Here is a 19,702-nt window from a genome sequence, read left to right as displayed (position 1 = left end):
TCAGTCGAGAAAAAATTAAAACAAGAGGCCACATAGATAAGAAAGCATTTATGATTGATCCCGTGGTGAGTCTGTTCATTATAGAGAGGTCCGTGGCATATATATGGTTTTTGATGATGACCTTTCAACCAATCATCTGGGAGTTTGGCCGAGTGGTTAAGGCGTCGTGTTTAGGTCTTCCAAAAGAACACCTTGTAACCCGCGATGGGAAACCGCGCAGGTTCGAATCCTGCAGCTCTCAATTGAATTTCTTTTTTGAAGACTTTTATTTTTTTTTTCTTTTGCCCACTTGGCGCCGTATTCTCAAACGCCTGGTGGGTTAATTTTTTTTTTTTTTAGTCTAGAATTCAATTAGAACAATCCAGTGGAATGGAATTTAGCGTTATGCGTATCCAAATCTAGACGTTTGATTGGGAGAAAGCCGGTGAATATACTTCGCATTAGTAATGCTATGCACATGCACAGGCACAAGTTCGAGATGCATGTACACGGTAGTTTAAGAAAAGCTGAAAAGCTGAATGTGCACAAGATATAAGCAATTAACATATATGAAATTAATTCGTTGTATCACCATTTTTATTTTATCCAATCGTAGCTTAAGTTGTACATATATGGAAACACCTGGAACTTGATTTTCCATTTTTTATAGTTATAACAAATCACATCGTGGCTTATAATATCGATCATATATCCCCCCTTTACTTTCTTGGAGAATGGCCCACTCCAAGTTTATCTCGCCACCTCAGGCTCTAGTGTATTATAAAACTCGGATCTAAAAGCGACGCGATAATAATATTAACTAAAAAACAAAAGACTAACTAACTAAAACCACCTGAAATATAAACTTCCAGGAACGATACCGTGATGTTCTGATGCTACGGATATGATGGAGGTTTCTCTCTCTCTCTCTCCTATAATCGTCAGGACGTCAGGACGTCAGGAGCTGACCGCTAAACCACTCGGCGAATCTCAGCAGGTATAACGGACGAGGTCTACGCACGTACAGGCGGGTGTCGGTATGCCAATAAGCTCCTACCTGGGCATCCAGGGGATCCCGATTGTCATAGTCGACGAGGTCGCATGCCCCCCATTTCCGCGCCAGCTCCTCCTTCTCCGCGGGGAACCCGTCTTCCTGCTTGTATTCGTACACGATCATATCCCGGACTCGCCGTGGACACCACCCCCCGAAATTGAAGCAGCCTTCCGGGAGTGGCAATTGGCTGGGGGGAAAAACAATCAGCGAATGGAAAAAGAAAGGGTTGGTTAATGGGATTTGGAATGGGCATGACTCACGCGCAACCTGGTATCTGGATTTCGTTGCCACTCTCTTCGTCGGCAACTTCGAACCAGAGTCTATCCTCGAACGTCCCCGTGCGAGGAACCTCCATGGTGATAATCGCGACGGGCCGAGCGTATTCTTGGATTATACGCATGGTGGGACACTCCGGCGGACCAGCCATGTCGAAAACCAGGGTATTGTCGTCGATATACGTAAACTGCTCGTGCGTGCCGTAACTTGGATCGAGAACGATAAACTTACCGAAAGGTAACAACGTCTGGAGCGCCTTGGTATGTTCAAGTCCGTACTCGGGATCCGCGGTATACAGAGGGATATTTTTTCCTGTCCTCTTTTCTAATTGCTTAACTATCGAGACGGCAGCGATGTGCTGGGCGATATTCCGCGGCATCACGATGTTACGGGGTCTCTTCGGGTTATTGTCGTCGCACTCCTGATTGGCGCGACGAAAGTTTGGTCTAAGTATACGGCCGAGTCCTAGGCAAACCACTTTGTCGATTCGCTCCGGCTGAGGGATGCTATCTACGGCCTGCTCGAACTGGCGAGCTCTGGAATTGTCTGCGCGCTGCCATCTTTCCCACGCCTTGGTCAGAGTTTGCTGTATCTCTTCCGCGGCTATGGTATCGCAGTCCTCGAAGCTCTGCAGAGTACCCTGCTTATACGGCTTATGATACTTGGTGATAAAACTGCTTTGCGTTAGTGATTTTATTTTTTAATACGGATACAGGTAGGTATTCCTTTCTCGACAGCGAAGTTGGTCAAATAATAGGAGGTAGATAGGTACTTTGAACATACTCTTTTGCGAAGCTTGCGGAAATCTTAGTTGGCTTCATCTGCTTAGGGGGGCAATCCGCTTGAACCCTTTTATGGCAGTAGAGATAAAAGTCTTGGGAATCTTTATATTTTGTGCCTCTGATATTTGCCGCACAGAACATGTACCAGTTGCATCGCCCGACAATCTTGTCATTTCTTTCCTGGCTACCCGTTTTAAGTCCCCGAATCTCCCTCTTAAGGAAGTCAGCCTCAAGGATATCCTCCATTATGCTAGCAATGTAGATATGTGGATTATGGAGACCAGTATATGCGCCCAAGAAAAAGGTGTTGTTGCTAGACCTATTATTTCAAGTCTTTTTTCCAAATTTCATGCAATCCGTCGTAGCGTTACTTAAGTAGGTAGAAATAAAAGTTTGATTCTTTAGTAAACAGGTCTACCTAGGTAGTAATTTACTCAATACCTAATAGCTTGACGTTCACAACCACGTAATGAATGACTTCTGTGTATCTGACATTAGATAGATAGCTGTCAGCTTCAGCTAGTGACAACGAACACCGTCATACAGGTATTTCGATAGAGAGCACGGTCTAGGCTATGAAGCACAGTTGTGGAGAAAATGATGCGTTGTGGTGCTTGTTGGAAGTAAGACAGCAATTGTAGTCAGTTCAGCTGAACAGCGCCGCTCTCTTATATATTACCTGTTTCGCCTCTTACGCGAGCCTTGTTTACAGCGGAATGTTCTAGTAATAGTTTCAGCGCGCCACCACATAGGATGACATATAATTAGTAGCTTGCATTCTTACTTCTCGTGACACGCAGATATATTTTTTGGATTCTTTTTCAGTGATGATGATGATACGCACTCCTGATTCATGCCTGAAATCCTCGTTTCGTTATATGTGCTCTGTGCCATTGGCATGTGACTTGTAGAGCCTGCTTGCCTAGATATGAGCCCCATCGATGTCTTGGGGTGGGACATGGCTGGCCGTGAATAAGACGACCCTACCTGATATATTATAGGAAGGCTATTATCTAGTAAATAAAGTCAAAATGACATGTGGTGGCTACGTGGCTGGGGTTAAATAAAAATGCTGCGTGTACTGAATTAATAGACTGATATTTTGCACCAACGCAGGGCGTAGGTGCAACGTCAGAGCCACCTGAAAGGGTAGCCCAACTTTATATTAAAAGGGGAGTGGTGAATATCTCCTCAAGATGGGACGGTGAAGCACCCAAGGCTTCGGATTCTACGAACCCTTACGTGGCTAGTATAGAGTTAGAAGACCCCTGTATCATATTAGTTGGTCCAATTATGATTTCATCCCCTACCGTATTATCGACCAATGGATTGTTTTATCTCTCGAGCCTCAAGACCAAGGGAGGCTGCCTGTGACAGGGGGGGCGGGATGGATATGATAAAACGTCTAAATAAAATTTCCAATCTGTGTGTCTATACTTATCCTATCTTGTTCCCAAACTTTTCTCTTCAGAGACGATATATCCCCCTTTTTTTATACCCCAAGACACACGCCATTCCGCATTGTCTTAGGAGTTTTCATTTGACCAACTACGATCCCATTAAAAATTACACTTAAAAAAGGAACCCACAGATGCCATACATTATCCTATCCCACTCATGTGAAACCCCATAAACAGCCCACCCAGCTGCCGTAAGACGGTCCACAGGCCGCCCGCCAAGTCGGTGATGGGCGCCTTACTTACTTGGCAACGCCGATGCAGGCGAAGTACTTCTTGAAAGCCTGAACTTCGACGCTGAAAACGCCATCGCGGTCAAGAAGGGCCGCTGGCGGCCAGAATTCTGGCTCGACTCGGTCGAGGAGGCCGGGGTAGGACGTTAGGCCGCGGGGCTCGGTGACGCCCCACGGGTTTCGGATGATGATGTATTGCTATCGTCAGAGTCAGCTTCTCCACCTCCAAACAAGGCTCCCAATATCTGCCAGCCAGAAGTAACGCTCGCCGCTTCCGAGGGTACGCTTTCTGCGGAAAGCTATAAAAGGGGGGGAGAGGGGGGGCGGATATGATAATGAAGGGAAGGGTACTTACGTTCTCTTCCTGGCCCTCGCTGACCCAGCCCAGGACCGAGTACGCGTGGTTAGCGACCAAATTGCTGCCGCGGAACACTGCAATGCCGGAATCAGCACATATACTCTCTCCAATAACGACTCGTCGCAATAAACAACAAGGGGAAAGAAAAGAAAAAAAATTGCTTCTTCCTATCTCTCTCGGGGCGCAAACACGCCACCGCCGCCGCCACCAACCGGCCCGAAAAAAAAGGCCCAAGCCCAAAACAAACGAAAAAAAAAACCGACAAAAGAGAAAGAAGAGAGGCTCCAAGGACGCGGTAGTAACATACTGTCTCCCGTGGCGTGCGTCCACGCGGCCATGGGGCTGATGGTGCGCTTGTTCACGCTGCACGAGCGCACGAGGCCCACGAGCTCGGCCCCGGAGTGGCGGTCAGTGAAGTAGTAGCGGGGCTCGCGGCCGTTGATTTGGGCCACTATATAGCAACAAATGGGGGAAAACCCCCTCCCAAGTCGTTAGCCTTTCTTCTTCTTCTGTCATTCTCGCTTTTCGATAGTTACGTCTTAAAAGGGGGGTTAGGCTAGGCTAGGGTTGGGTCTTGGGTCTTGGGGGGCCGGGGACGGGGGCCGGGGACGGGGGCGGGGGAATTCTCCGACGTTTTGGGGGTTTGGGGGTTTGGGGGGGCGGGACACGCCGGGAATAGGGGAAGAAGGGAAGGAAGGAGAAAGGGATGGAGCGGAATGGAGGGGGAAGGGGAAAGGAAGGGGAAGGGAAGGGAAAGGGAAATAAGAGAAAGAGACATTGGGGGTTGAACGCACTGGCCTTGATCGGGTCGCCGCTATGAGCCTGCGTCAAGTCGACGCGGCCCTTGTCCTCGGAGCGCGTCATCCACTTGACGAAGGCCTTCTCGTAGAGGGCGGGCCAGGTCTCGTAGCCGTCGCTCGAGCGCGCGTAGATGGGCATGTCGGTCGTGTTGTTGACCGGCACCTGGTAGTCGACCTCGACGGTGTCCGTGTCGGCGTTGTTGCGCCCGCCCTTGTCGTGGAAGCGCACGCTGAGGGTGGGTCGACGATCGTTCCCCCCGTTGTTATCGTCGTCGTCGCCGTTGTTGTTCCCGCGGTCCATCGGCCCCGAAATCATCCGCGTCGACCGGTTGATCATGGCCGGGTTCGCCCAGAACACGGAGAAGATGGCCGCGATCAGCCAGCTGTCGCTCGAGGCGCCCTGGGTCGGGTCGTCGAACCGGTGCTGGTACTGCTCGCAGAGCTGGTGGCGAGACAGGATGCCGCCGCCGTGCACGGCGAAGGGCGGCACCCCGTCCATCAGGGAGCGGCGCGGGAAGGCGCGGAAGATGACCTCGCTCATGTCGCGCCAGGAGCTGTTGGGCGGGGACCAGTGGCCGCCCTCCTCGCCGTGGCGGAAGGGGAGCACGAGCTCGTTGATGGTCTGCGTGACGTCGTGGTTGCCGACAGTCTTGCCGAGCGACTTGCCGTCGAGCACGAGGCGCAGCTTGCCGTTCTGCATGCGCGCCATCTTGACACGGATGTCGCCGACGCCCTTGAGGCCGATCTTCTCGAGGTCGTCGATCTTCTTGACGCGCGACAGGTCCGGGGTCACGAGGTCGCGCTCCTCGAGGATCTGTATGTCCTTCTCGTTGAGCTCCTCGGCCTCGCGGTTCTCCTCGTTGAGCTTGAGGCCCGCGAAGAGCACCGAGTTGTGCTTCAGGTCGAAGAGCTCCTCGTAGTCCGTCTGCAGGACGTCCGCGATGATGCGCGCGGTGGACAGGGAGCGGCGGTCCAGCCTGTGACCGATCATGGCCTCAACCAGAGCGTACGGGTTGACGGCACCGATGAATACGTCCTTTGGAGGCTCGTCGGGAGAAGGCTCCTGGCCGAGGAGAGGGCGGTCATCCCTATCGTCACCGAGGACCTCGTAGTCCTCGGACATGGTCCTGGAGGGGATATAGCGCCTGTCGATCTTGTGGCCCGTAAGAGCCTCAAATAGGGCGTAAGCATCAATGTTGCTAGGAGCTCCGCGGGGAGATTCAGAGGAAGATCCAGAGGTAACCATTTTGAATTTAGTTGGTAGTAAGTGATTAGTGTTATAAGGGTGAATGAACAGTAAATAATAATCTGATGAATTGCCGAATGAATTACTGAATGAATCGCTGCTGGCTGAAGAACCTGAGATATGTTTAAGGAGGCTACACGGTATATTTATGTCTTCGCTAATGTTCAAGACACACATGTTTATTTCGCTATGTCGACGATGTAGCCGTCAAGTCAAGCTCTCGTATCCGCCAATTTTTGCTTATATTGACAAGGCCGAGCCGAGCGCTTAATGCAGAACCTGAGGATAAACATGAAATTCTCTGGCGCTGACCGACTGGAATCCGCCGACTGCCTGGGTTCCGTTACTAGGCAAAAAAATAGGTTATAATTACGTATTTTCTGAAGTACCATAGGCATTCACTTAGAAGGTTAAAGTTCGCAGCAACAGCGAGCAGCTGGAATGATCTGATGCGGACATATTCTCGTCTTGGTGGCCCATGTAGGTTTCTACTTGCTCATATTTTCCAGGAGAAGGTCTTGGCTGTCCGGGGAAGTGATCATATAGTCCTAGTGACTGGAGCAAAACACTCTTGTATGAATGTCCACATGCTTGAGTAAGAACGTCGCAAAATCCCTGAGGACAAACCAGTGCTATATGGCTAAGTGAGTGAGTGCATGTGCTTATGGAGGTTTGCTAGTCAAATCGGAAAACAGGCGACGGGCTCCTAAAATTGGCTGTCTACCTAGTACCTACATTGTTTCTAGAGGATATGATGGTGTAGGTTAAATCTTAAGTCACCGTCGGGTTCGAGGGGAACGGGCGGGAAAAATAAGCTTTAGATAATTCGGCGTAGATGAGGAGCGTAAAATCTCGTGAATGAGCTGAAGCTAAAGACAAGTTTCCTTGAAGTTCAGCTTCATGTTGACAGTAATTCTCGGTTAATCCTGAGCTGAATGTAGATTATGGAGAAAAGTTCGGTATTTCTTACTAGGTTTACGGTATGCATTGCGTATAATTCTATTTGAGGCCGTATTATAGCAAGTATATGATGGAACTTTTAAGGATTACATACATGTACTGAAGTATTTGCACATCGCCTCATTGGGTACCCAAGTCTGATAGGACATTAATGTAGTAACATGAGATGAGAATCCAACGTTAAAAGCTACCTATATTATAATGTGTCTTCCTTCACTTGTCAAGTCACTTTTCATCCAGTCCTAATAGCTACCTCTAACCTAAACTAAGTATACGGCTCAACACCATCCCAGCGCGATGGCAACAAGGTAGAGTCGTCTAACGTGAAACTCAATTCGTTACCGAAACCTACCTAACCTAGATTACCTACCTCTCTAGACGAGGAGCTAACTCATCATCTAGGTACTCCTGTGCGTTTAGCTCTCCGGGTACCTGAACCTTGAGTGGTTTATTCAGGGGACCGAGCCTAATATTATTTCGACTAGGCCGTTCTAAACCGCCATTTCAAAACATGGTTGCCCCATGAAAATAGAAAGGTATACAACGATCGATAATAGATTATGTGGCGAACACAATACCATCCAATGTAGACACGCTGATAATCGATGAATCTTTAGCTTTACAAAAGATAACTCACCTTGACAGTGCTACCCTTAGCTGTTTGTTACACCCCTCGAATCACCAATATCTCCTTCACTCTACTACGAAAACACAAGTCACCAAAAACCCCGTAAAATACTTCGTCGAAAACCTTCATGTGACTCAGCAGCTATATAGCTGATGGTGACTTTCTTCCCTATGCTTATGCTAGACCCGTAAGCCACAACACTCTATGTTCGCAATAGCTGCGATAGCGGCAGTACGAGCCTGTATGTACATCATAAGACAACTAACCGGGAAGAGGTACCTAAGGGAAGTAACCTAGATAAGGTCCGCCTATTCCGAATGAGCCAGGTTAAGAGCCAGCCGATTTATCCGTATACGAAAGAGCCAGTTAAATGGCTACCCAAGAAGTAGTTTCTTCGTTTGATCCGTTCCATCCACTATGCAGAAAGGGTTGGGTCGAGGGTAGTTAAGGAGTCCATAACCACCGAGTGGTCAGGATGAAGAAGAGAGAGGGAGAAAAAAAAGGGAAGGGATATCAGAAGAGTCAACAAAGGAAAAGACATGAATTGATAGTAACATGAATATGATGATGTAACTGCTAGAACGCCGTGTAGTAAGTAACCGCAAAGCAGAAAACCCTTGACCGACAAGTCTATGAACCAATGCCATGCCCTTCAAAACGAAGGAATGAAAACAGAAAAAAAAGGAAAAAAAAAAAAAAGATTTATCGTAATCTCATTGTGAGGTATAGTATGTGCAAATGCGTCCAACCTCGATGCCTAATGTGCACGACTGCTTACTCCGTCATATGCTGGATGCTAGTCAAACATCATTTTTCTCATTAAACTTCGTGCTGTGAGGCTCGCCTGAACCCATCTTTCCTCTACCTGCTCTTTGATCTTCTTCTCCCAAGTCATTGAAGTCTCTACCAGCGTCCGACCGGAACAGGCGCACCGTAATTACCAGCCATCAGCTGGTCTAGGATGGAGCTTTGGTTGGCGGGCGCGTTCGAGGTACTGCCGCCTGCGCTTCCACCAACCCATCCGACGTTCGCAGCCATCGAAGAGATTGCAGCGCCTAACCTCCCACCAGACTGTTGATTGTGCTTGGCAAGCTTCTGGTCCCAACCGCCCGAATGTAAGACAAAGCCGGCCCCCTTTTTAGAAGCTTCGTTGATTACCAGAGCCCAAGCTTGCGATATTTCGTAGTAGACGTTCTCCTTGTGATGCCGGTGGCTCTGGCTTTCCCAATCAGGTAAACTATGCACTACCTTCGTAGCACCATCTAGGTATTGTAGAGAGAGGTTGGCGCTTGTCTCGTTGGGCGGGAGGAATTGGTGAGTAAAGTCAACGAGGGCATCGATCAGCGCGATCAGTTGGTGTTTAACTCGGTAATACGTGTAGTCGGAACTCGACTCGCCGTAAGGGAACGCATCTCGTAATTTATCTTGGTACTCCTTCAATACTTGTAGTGCGCATTCGACGGAGGGCTTCGGTGCGCTCTTTACAACTTCCTCTCCGATTTCAGGTTGTCGCTCGCAAATGGTTTGTAGTACGGTTCGCAGTTGTGTGATATCGAGAGTCTCGAGGAGTCGAGGGAGCGATAAAGGTCGACCGGCTAGTTCATTTGCCCGAACCTTCTTCGACGGTCTCGCAGCAAGTTGTCGCGATTGAGTAGCAGGAGAGTTGAGAGGTGAGACCGACATCTCATCGCCGTCATCTTCGGCCTTTCGCTTTCGGTTGCTAGCCATGGCATTATGAAAAGGAGACACTATATTAAGCACAATTGTTAGTACCAGGTAGGTAAATGCTGCTACTTGTTTCTTCTTTAGGTAATTATAAAATAGTCGAGTCCCGCGGCTTAGGATCGCACGCAGGTAAAGGGGTATCAAGACAAGGCCCCACAAGAACTCGACATAATGGAAGTTAAGGAAAACAAATAAATATAGGTTACCTATATATTTAGGTACATACTTGCGCGAGAAGGCGACCGTCGATTGGTCTCGTGTTGATGAGGGAAGAAGGACGGCGGTTGCGGTTGCGGCGATAACAGAACGTTCATTATGCCAGCAGATTTTTTTTGGTAATCCTTCCTCGCGAATACGTCGTCGTCGTCGTCGTCGTCGTACTACTTGTTATCCTCTATCCTATTTCTTCTCCCGATAATTGCCTTGGTTGAACTACGGTAATAAAACTATGGTGATGTCGACACCACGCTGGACTGATGGACGGATCGACGATACGTTTGTCTGAGGTACGGCGGAGTTGACGTCGTCGACGGGAACAAACCGGAGGTGTAGGATGTTCAGGATGGAGGAAGGAGATGGAGCTGAGCGAGGAAGAAGGGAGAAACCAAAGGTAATTAAAAAGTAGAGGTGGGGAGGAAGTAAGAAGGTGGATAAGTAGAAGAGGGTGGATCGAAGTAAAAGAATGTTGTTGTTATTTTGTACTATTAGCTTAGGTTAGGTAAGGTACCTACTTTTTTATTCCGTCTGGTCACTCAGTCAGTCATACGTTTTAAATAAAAATAAAAATAAAAATAATAAGGGTGCCTAATATTGGGCTGCGCATTGACGACTAGTAGCGTAGCTGTTTAAGAAAAAAAGGAATAAGGAAAATCAATTTAAAAAGGTTGCTTAGCAGCCTTGGGTCGATTACCTATTCCTTTTAATTGAAAAGGATTTGGAGGTTATGTTGTGTGAGACTGTGAGTGTGTGTGTGTATGCATGTGTACTTCGGACGGTTATGTCTAGTGTGTGTGGATGATGTGGATTGGATGTTCCAAGGAAAATGATACGCAAAGATGAGCAATGATTGATTAGTTCAGTAAAAAAAACCGCCATCCGCCATCCGCTAGCTCGGGCAATTGGCAGTTACCGTACCTAAGGGGAAAAAAAAGAGTCAGGCCCCAAAATCTCCAATCTATCCTAGCCATGTCGTTGGTTCCCTCGATACCAGCTGGTGGAGAAAGGTCCCTGTGGCTGCTGTAGTAGCGCTGTAGTAGTACCCATATTAGACTAGCGTGGCCAGTTTGCATTGAAGGTATGACTTAGGTAGGTATCAGCAAGGTGCAAGTTCATCAATACCTAGCGATCCTACCTAGTGCCTCATGCATCTTAGGTAGGTAATTAATGTGATTACTTTAATGCAGCTTCCTTTTGCCATGAGAGGTACCTAAGGTATGATGTGCCTTACATTAAGTACATTGTCTAACACATACCTATATCTTACCTTAGGTTAATATTCCCTTTCAATAAATACCAGGTAGTTTATGTAAACATACCATAAACATTACACATAATTAATTTCCACCTCTAGCATCTTCCAGTAACATCACCATAAAAAATTAGGTTAGGTATGTGTTAGGTACGTACAATACATGCGCCTTACATCAGTACCTCTCGTTCGTCGGAAAAGTCTTATGCATAAAATAGCTTATTTTAGACAGCCAAAAAAAATGCACAGCATCAAACCACGACAACCCCTCGTCAAACTTACGCATGTGGGGGGGGAATGGGAGGAAAACAAGTCATAAGCCAACACAGCAACTTGTTCAAGGGTCATCCTGTCCCTCGTCCTGATTGGTCGTAACAAAATCCACCACTAGAAGATACTATGTACAACGTGACCGCCTCTTTCTTGCTTCGAGCATCATCAATTCCATTGGAGAGAGAACAGCTTAGCATTAGGTTGATAAAAGGTGAAGATACTAGGTACCATTCAAAGCTCTACGGGAGATACATCAAGGTTATTGTACACCACGCAGTCATATCACTAAATAGCCGAGGCGAGTAAGAGGTACATTACTAGTAAGTGAGCTGGCTGGCTAGTGCCCAAGGAAGATGACCAATCACGGTGCACAAAGTCGACCTCAGTTTTACAACAACGTATTACATTCACTATTACTAGCTTTTTTCTACACTCATATACAGTAACCTCATTAAACCCTCTTCTCATCGCGGCTAAGCCGACGTTCCGGCTAAGAATCCAGCTTTTCTTTTTGTGTCGAGATCATCAAGACTCAAGAGTAGTAGTCCCTCGAGAATACGGGAGCTTTGGCGAGCTTTGCAGTTAAGCTCGAGTTTCAGTACAAGGTCTATTGGAGAGACCTTGGAATGACATTAACACTTTGGACACCACCCACACCCCCTTCGCACTTTTTTTTTTTTTTTTTTAACTTTTTTTGGTTTTCCAGAGAAAAAAAAAACTTGTCCTCTATCACATATGGCAAACACTTCCTCTCCCTACCCATAGGGAGAGAGAAGCGTAGTGTGACAAGGCATGATACCTGACATAAAAAAAACGCGAAAAAAAAAATCAGCATCTTGCCAGACTACTCCGATGGTAACTGAGAGGAGATACCTAGGAGTCTGGTTGAGACGACAGGAACAAGAAATCAAAAGAAACAAATGACTGGAGCCTAAATTCATCCAGGGGCTTAAAATAGCAGGAGCTGTTTGCACGTAAAGCTGTGTGCTAAAAACCCGAATCTGAAGTACAAGGCGTGTCTGGAAGAACATCCGTAGAAAATCGACAGGCTAAACGTATCAAGGACGCCGCAGATCGTCTATTTAAAGTGTCGAAAGCCGTCCTGTGATGCCCGAAACTGGACTCAACTTGCCTGTTGCGGTTCGTTCATGGCTCGGTGTTGGGGTGTTAGCATGGTTTTCAGTATGGTTCGCCCAACGAGAGGCCCTAAGGCCGCCGAACGGTGTAGTCCGGTCCCGTAAAGCATCTCCCTCTCGAACAAGATTGGTACGTGGTATAGGGGATGCACCAGCCTGTAGTGTAGACGCGGGAGATTCCCTAATTGCGTCGCCGGTAGCCTTGACGTCTGTTTGGCCTGTCTCAGCGGGTTCTTGATTATAAGACCTTAATAGGTCCAAGAATTTCCTAGTCTTCTCTGACGTCCCTTCAGTTTGTGTTTGGCCCATAGACTGCTCAGCTTCTGCGTCTCTTGCTATTGATCTCGAAGACTCTGAGTCCAAAGCATAGTTGCCTACGGATGACGACTCCAGTTCTAGGAGTTCAGTCACTTTAAAGAAAACATCATTGAAGCGATGAACTCGACGGGGACAGGGGCTCGCGCGTTGTCGTAACGTAATCATCTCGTCGATCGAGCGGATAATTGGAGCGTTTCCATGCATGACATTGGCATATACTACCGCAATTGCCTTTTTCTGGTCGTCTTCGTTCAAGCCTCCGAATTCTTCATATTTCTTAAGCTGTGTCATTGCGACTTGCATGGCCGCCAGTTTGGCGGCCGGTATTGGTGATGAATCCCAAGCCCATTTGAAAAACTCCGAAAGGTAACGGTACATTTTGACCATGCCCTGGTAATCGCGCATCGTCAAGAAAGATAGTACGCGAAGAGAGTCTTGAGATATATCTTCTCCAGGTCTGATCGTTTCGATAGTCGTGACGTCTTGCTCAAGTTGCGAAGTGGAAAGCATGGCTGTGCTGAGGTTGAAACTATACTGTGTCATAACCGATGGAGACATAGTCTGTGATCGAGCTGTTGTAGGGCGTGTACATTCGCTGAGTGTTGGGAGTACAGGCACTCTTTGAAGATTAGCCAACTCCGGCACGCCTATGGAGTCAACTACTGGCAGCCTGACTACTGGCTTGGGGTTGGCGGCTAGATCTGTGAGATCTATGAGATCTGAAGAAGATGTTTGTATCTTAAGTGATTTCGGAGAACTAAGATCAATGAGATCTTCATTTGAAACCTCCACATCTTGGGCTGCGACGGGTGAAATACGGGTCGGGGTGCCGACTCTAGGTTGATGAGTTTGAGGTACTTCATTCTTCGACGCTTGTTCGTCTGTCTTTCCGGAATTCTTATTGCCCGCATTAAGCTGTAGCTCGGCTAGAGAGTCAGTTTCTGTGACTTCCATATACAGTGGTTCCTGAGAATTCTGCTGCTGTTTCCGATAAGAGTTGACTACTCCTTGAAACTCATTCGCAGCTAAAATATTGTCGAAACGTATCAGACTAGACCGCACTTCGGAATTCTCGCCATCCTGTCGTCGCAGATGAATCTTACTTCCGTACTGAAATGGGCTCAGGCAGAGACGGATATCACCTCTCGTTGCTTTACCATTGTCAATACTTAGCTGCCACATGACGATGTTGTTCTGGGGTCGTTCAAAGACCGAAACTTGACCAGGGCTAAATTCACCTACTCCAAAGACAAGCATAATAGTGACATTTTTGTCGTTGAATACAACTCGATCCGGCTGAGATTTTTTGGCTTGGACAAGATTGTTACTGGCGTGGCTGGGCGTGTTGGCTGTAGGCTCAGGTAGTCGCCATTCGTGTGGGAGAATAGTATTCTCTCGTCTATGAATTGCCGGTCGTTGCGGTTTCTCTGCGACTGATGTACCACGCCTAGTTCTGGGTGCGTTGGATTTGGCGGTCCAATGAGCTGGGACGCTGGCTTCCCTTCTCGATTTGGAATTCCATTGCTTAATCTCCGCCCCAGGTGGCACGATACCACCCAGCGAAGCTTCTCTATATCCTGATTGAACAGGTTTAGCAGGCCTTTTTGGCTTTTTGACATAACCAGGATTCCTGACACCGTATTAGCATAGGTTTCCTCATCGACTCTGAACGATCAAAGGCCACGTACAATGGGTCATACATCGGGACATTGCTCTTGGCATGGCTGCCGGGGCGGTTATTATGGCTAATAACATTCCTGCTGCCTTCGTGCTCTAGCATCACTTCAGCTCGGCTTAGGCGGTGGGCATTTCCGCCGTCAAGCAAGTTAAGATCCTTAACGGCATGATAATCCGAGTCATTAAACAGCCCCTCACTAAAGGCGTCTGTGCCAATCATTAGCTGGATGTTAAGGGGCAGCTATGGTATATGTTATATAAATAACTCACTCTTCCACTTTGCGACTGGGCCGCCAGCTGGAGGGATTTGGTTAGGTTGTGGTGAGAGTATGTTGTTGTGGCTTGTTAGAAATGATTCGCGATCTCGACGCTGAGCTTGATTGCCATCTGTAGCTAGCTCTTCAAGCCGGTTATTACCAAGATCATCCTATTGATGAGAAGAGTTAGTATCTATTTCAGATCTTGGAGTCTTCGAATATGAAATATGGTAATAGGGTGAGACTTACCATCATGGCGTTCATGGCACGCTGTTCAGCCTCCTTCAGGGAGGGATGGGTTGGTGAACCACTCATGGTGAGAGGCTAACAAGTAGAGTTGACGTTATACCCGAAGTGTGTGTACAAATCAGGAGGGATCAACGTAAACTAAGACTAATCCCCAAGTTGCTCTGTCCAATGCAGTATTGCAAAAATGCAGCATACACAACTGCTTAAAGGTCTTAGTTGTTAGCCACAATTACCTCCTACTGATCTGGGTAGTCAGGTTGACACTGAATCTCAAAACCCAAAACAAAGGGCCGACAGTGAATAGTGATAATGAATAAAAGAAGACTTGAGGGGGAAGTTTTGTGTTGTATGAAAATTTGTTGAAAAGGAAAACTCAATATAGCTCGAGGGCCCTGCAGAAAGTACGCGACTTGCGCAGGTACGTAAGGGCAGATAACTCACACCCAGGGTGCTTCTCAAGAAATGAAGAAGGCAGACCAGGTAAAAGTAGGAAGGGGACGGTGATGAAGATTAAATAGTGTATGTGTGTATACAGGAAAGGTATTGAGAGTGGAAGTCGGGAAGAAAGGTAACAACGTTGGGAAGGAAGAGAGAGAGAGCTATGGCGTTTCAGGGGTTCCAGGCAGGCGTAACGTTAAAGGAAGTTACATACCTCCACCTCTTACTGCCTGACTATCATTTGAAATAAACAAGTAAATCGCACCCACAAAAAAACCAAAAAAAAAACCAAAAAAAAGCCGGATTACCTTTAAGACTGTTAAAAAGTGCTTTTGGAAACGCGTAAGTTTCCTGCACGCCTTGTGTGGATACTGAATCTGGTGGTTAAGAGGTAGTCAGTCTGGTGTCTGTAAGGTTGAATGCCTGTGCTATTCGGCGACGCGAAAACCCTTGAAAATATCAGATTAATAGAAAGATTAAACGCGACGAATATTTTGACGAGAAATGCAACCCAGTGAGTGTACCGTTTAGATACTTTGGCAGTCGTTTCTAAGGGTATGAGAGAGGGGGGACAGAAATGGGAAGCGTACCTAGGTATATTAGGCGTCAACTTACGTCCCCAGAATACACTCCAGATTTATTTGCTTGGTATACCCTCTAGTTTAACCTTGTAAAGGGAATTCTTCTTATTTTAGTTGCCGTGTGTCTAAGGTAACAGACGGCGGGATGAAGGAGTTAAGGAGTAAAGAAGGTGTAAAAGTAGAAAGATGTTCTGCACCAAGTTACGGCGACACTATCATTGTAAGGTACCTTGGGTAATTACGAGGTTGCCTTAGGTATGAACATTTAGGATAAGACTGCAGCTTATACATGCATAGATAGCATGTTCGTGCTGTGTTTCCAGGGCATTCTTTTATGCACGTTTAGCAATCTCTTTTTAAAGCTAGCAGTATGACTTACTAGCTAAAGACGCCTGAAGCAATACCTATCTAACCTAAGGTATGATTTGAACCAGTAGGCGGACCGCAACTGCACCCCCTATATGGCCTACCGTTGCAGGTGCGGTCCACGTACTTTGTAACTTTTCTTTAAGTTTGGTTACCATGTGAGAGGTACTTAAGGTACAGATCCAAACAAATGTTGAGTGTGAACACAAACAAAAAAAGCCCATGTAAAAGCCAACTACTCCAGGGACTTACTTATATAGGTAGGTACCTAACCTAGGCCTAACCTACCTACCTGTACAATGCAACCATCATGAAAATTGCAATATAGCTTTACATACCTAATATAAAGATGAGGATGGTTGGAGATATAATCACCTACTTGTTTGGAAGCACTGTTGTTAAAGGAGGCTCAAGTCATTCACTAGAGATAGAAGACATCACCGCCACAAAATAAAGAACATATTCCAAATAGTCTATCTCCTAGGTCCTTTTACTACCTATTTAGAAAATGTGTATGTAATATCTAGGTACCTAGGTACCTTTCTTTAATTATCAACCTTATGAAAGAAATCTTGTGCGTGCAAAGATAGAACTGTGAGTTTTAAGGGGTACATAGGGGACGAGTAGAAAAAAAAAAAGAAGAAGTTCGCGGCTTTATTGAGCAGTAAAAACTCCAAGACACGTAGAAAATGGCTCCAAGTTGCATAAAACCGTATAAAAAACCGAAACAACTAACTAGCTTGAGCTCAGTGCCAAACATGACTAAATACATCCCAATTATACCAGTTTCATCCTAATCAAAGAGCATCAAATCACAATGCTGGACATCGTAAGTAACCCCCTATACCGGATCCGATACAGTCTTATTCTTCGGACGACTCCAAAATTTCGTCATCCTTCTTTTCGTGCCATTCTCTTCCCAGTCTAGGTCCTATCTTTTCTCTATGATAGATTAAGTACCGTCCTATTCTACCAGGAGGATAGTGATAGCCAATGGCACCACCTCGGCCGTAGCTTTGAGTCGTTAGTTTGCTTGTTACTGGGGAAAATCTGGGATAGAGGTTAAGTTAGGTAGGTAGATTTGGTTTTATAGTTATTTACCAAACTACTTCGAAATATAACTTTTAGTGTACACAAACGCTGGGTAGTCCTTTTCTCCCCCAACCGGATACTAGTTCTCTAAGACGCCTTCAAGGGGCAGGGCGAGTAGTTTGTCATGAAGGTCAGAGGCGCGAATATAAATGTGATAACTGCAAACACGATGGCCATGGCGCTGAAAATGAGGCCGGTACGTGCATCTCGTATGCTGGCGTATGTCCGCTTCATATTTAGCTGATTCTGAATCAGATTGTCGATCCTGTCCGTGTCTTTATCGATCTTAGCAGCCCGTTTCTTGAGCATGTCGATACCCCTTTCCAAGCATTTTAATGCTCGATATCGTGGATGAGACTCCACGGAATTCCTTGCTGCTGGTCTAATATTTCCTGTAGCATAACCGGGTCCTCTCTGATATCGACGATTCTGTGTACAAATTCGCGCTCTTGCACGATGCCTTCGGGTCGTAACAACTTTTGGGGGTCTATATATGCCCCAACGTCCGACAGGATCTGGACAACGCCGTTCTCAAAGATGTCAAGCGGCGGCGGGAATTTTTCACCAGCCTGTGGTTGACCAAATTCGGATCCTTTACGAGCTAACATAAGACCGATAGCAAGTGTAGGGGAACTTGCAAGCCGAGGAGTAATTCACCAAAATTTGATCAAACGGACGAAGACTGTGACGCCCTATTGACTCTTCAGAATAGTTCACGTCATGATATAAATTGGGGGACTTGTGTTCGCCCGTGGAATATAATACTAGAGCCGGCCGTTATCTCTTCAGTATCTAGAACAGGGCTTTGATACATCGATGCGGAATGTCCTTGTCGTGATGCTGGAGTAATCGTATACTAATGTCAAATAAGGGTATGATAGGCGCAGCCTTAGGAATTCGAAAAGGAGAGTTTTGCTCCTCCACTGAGGCCTGCTTATATCGATTAGTTCGATGGGCGTCTTATCATCGCCGTTCTTATCTCTGTAGTTCAAGCGACTCAGAGTCAGGTAGCCATCCTTTTCGACAGATAATGAAGCAATTCTATAGAAGAAGATAGCGGTCTTACATAAAAGACAACGGATCTACCGATGATGTCTCGGCGCACAAAATCAGCGTTTTATTTTTCGATCAGATATTTGACACGCAACGTGCATCATTCATATTACACTAGACAAATTGTTTGATTTTCCAACTGGCCGAGGATTCCTAACTTTATTTTTTAACGGCGATAAAGCAGTATTGACAGTATCGGCAATGAAGGGTTTCCCAACACAGATTACCTACCGAACCGAAAAGCCATGATGAGTCGATGGAGCTAGGTACATCAAGTGGCAAACGAATTCAATCGGCTGTACAATCTTGTGTACAAGAATCATCTGCAGCTACTATGAGGGACAGCGTAGTAGGCAGGTCACGAAAGAGAGGAAAGAGTTGCGCGGATATTCTTAGTCGTAGTCAATTGATGACTTATCTTGCTATGTGGCCGATGGATGTAGAGCTGCGCATTTCGCAACTAAATATGCCGCAGATTAATGCGTATTTCGGTGTCACGGACTATCCACCAAGACATACCCTTTTCTTTGTTAAAGCAGACTGTTGTTAAAGGTACAGGTAGGTAATGAATCCGTTCCGTGGAAATCATCCCTCCATACATACGATATTATATATAAAAAAACGCCTCTTCGTAAGCCCGTTCATTCTTTCAAACCCGACACACACACACACACACGGCCTTCTCTATTTTTTGGACATGGCATCCTTAGGCGGGCCCTTCAAGTCATCTTTGCCCTGACGGCCTATGCGACTTAGGTCGACGTTTTTCGTGCTCGCGGGCTGGCGTAGCCCCGCCTCGGAGGCGGGCCCGGTAGAGATGTCGCTCTCGAGGCGGCCGGAGCCGACGGCCACGGGGCGGGCGTCGGCTGTGTTCCAGTCCGGGGCGACGGGAGGCTCCTCGGGTAAAGGGAGCTGGGATCGGACCTCCTCCATTTTCTCTTCCTTTGATTCGCTCATTTCTATTGTAGATTAACTATGTTAGATTTGAGTTATTCTTATATCGTTGTCGTATGATTACATATTAGGGTATGGTACTTACTTATTAAGTTTGGTAGTTTGTGGTGTAAAAAGTTAGATATGAGATTGGTTGTAAAGTGTAGATTTTGTGGTGTGAAATATCCTCTCGTCTATGATTGAGATGATGAAGGAAATTGAAACTGATACAAACTGCAGAACTCTGGATGCTTTAATAGATACGTCAGTTGGGTGTATGATATAAGATGATATAAGTCTAGGAGCTTTTAGTCCGATGGAGTAGAAGGTATCTTGACGTCATTCGAAGGTTGAACGGTTGAC

The 19,702-nt window shown here is 46.6% G+C and overlaps 5 protein-coding genes and 1 non-coding gene across 6 annotated transcripts; 1 reads left to right on the top strand and 5 right to left on the bottom strand.

The window, feature by feature from the left end:
• The first annotated feature begins 138 nt into the window (after window positions 1–138).
• F4812DRAFT_t113 lies at window positions 139–241 on the top strand. The gene has a single exon. It is a non-coding gene; the product is annotated as a tRNA-Leu (tRNA).
• A 361-nt stretch (window positions 242–602) lies between these two features.
• On the bottom strand, window positions 603–2,470 carry F4812DRAFT_99533 (uncharacterized protein). The gene is made up of 3 exons (XM_047939630.1): window positions 2,093–2,470; window positions 1,294–1,983; window positions 603–1,220 (listed from the first exon to the last, which is right to left on the bottom strand). Exons 1-3 carry the CDS (start codon window positions 2,335–2,337, stop codon window positions 929–931), a joined length of 1,227 nt encoding a protein of 408 aa, XP_047788505.1. The 5' UTR covers window positions 2,338–2,470; the 3' UTR covers window positions 603–928.
• Window positions 2,471–3,790: 1,320 nt separating this feature from the next.
• On the bottom strand, window positions 3,791–6,185 carry F4812DRAFT_461160 (cysteine proteinase; the record flags this gene model as incomplete). Its single annotated transcript, XM_047937820.1, has 4 exons — window positions 3,791–3,979; window positions 4,137–4,213; window positions 4,447–4,590; window positions 4,934–6,185. The coding sequence occupies 4 exons, from the start codon at window positions 6,183–6,185 to the stop codon at window positions 3,791–3,793; spliced, it is 1,662 nt and encodes a 553-aa protein (XP_047788504.1).
• A 2,195-nt stretch (window positions 6,186–8,380) lies between these two features.
• F4812DRAFT_436205 (nuclear envelope) lies at window positions 8,381–9,747 on the bottom strand. Its single transcript, XM_047934831.1, has 2 exons — window positions 9,725–9,747; window positions 8,381–9,521 (listed from the first exon to the last, which is right to left on the bottom strand). Coding segments are annotated over exons 1-2 (846 nt in total). The 5' UTR covers window positions 9,726–9,747; the 3' UTR covers window positions 8,381–8,676.
• A 2,450-nt stretch (window positions 9,748–12,197) lies between these two features.
• F4812DRAFT_466005 (uncharacterized protein) lies at window positions 12,198–14,942 on the bottom strand (the record flags this gene model as incomplete). The annotated part of the gene is made up of 4 exons (XM_047938511.1): window positions 12,198–14,323; window positions 14,382–14,577; window positions 14,641–14,797; window positions 14,877–14,942. The coding sequence occupies 4 exons, from the start codon at window positions 14,940–14,942 to the stop codon at window positions 12,322–12,324; spliced, it is 2,421 nt and encodes an 806-aa protein (XP_047788502.1). The 3' UTR covers window positions 12,198–12,321.
• Window positions 14,943–17,440: 2,498 nt separating this feature from the next.
• Window positions 17,441–19,339, bottom strand: F4812DRAFT_461157 (uncharacterized protein; the record flags this gene model as incomplete). The annotated part of the gene is made up of 3 exons (XM_047937819.1): window positions 17,441–17,628; window positions 17,712–17,986; window positions 19,104–19,339. The coding sequence occupies 3 exons, from the start codon at window positions 19,337–19,339 to the stop codon at window positions 17,441–17,443; spliced, it is 699 nt and encodes a 232-aa protein (XP_047788501.1).
• Window positions 19,340–19,702: the final 363 nt, after the last annotated feature.

The sequence above is a fragment of the Daldinia caldariorum genome (genome assembly GCF_022478825.1).
Source record: "Daldinia caldariorum strain CBS 122874 unplaced genomic scaffold F4812scaffold_13, whole genome shotgun sequence".
In the NCBI taxonomy this organism is placed as follows: domain Eukaryota; kingdom Fungi; phylum Ascomycota; class Sordariomycetes; order Xylariales; family Hypoxylaceae; genus Daldinia; species Daldinia caldariorum.
The sequence above is the reverse complement of the archived record's forward strand: the minus strand, read 5'-3'. Positions and strand labels throughout refer to the sequence as shown.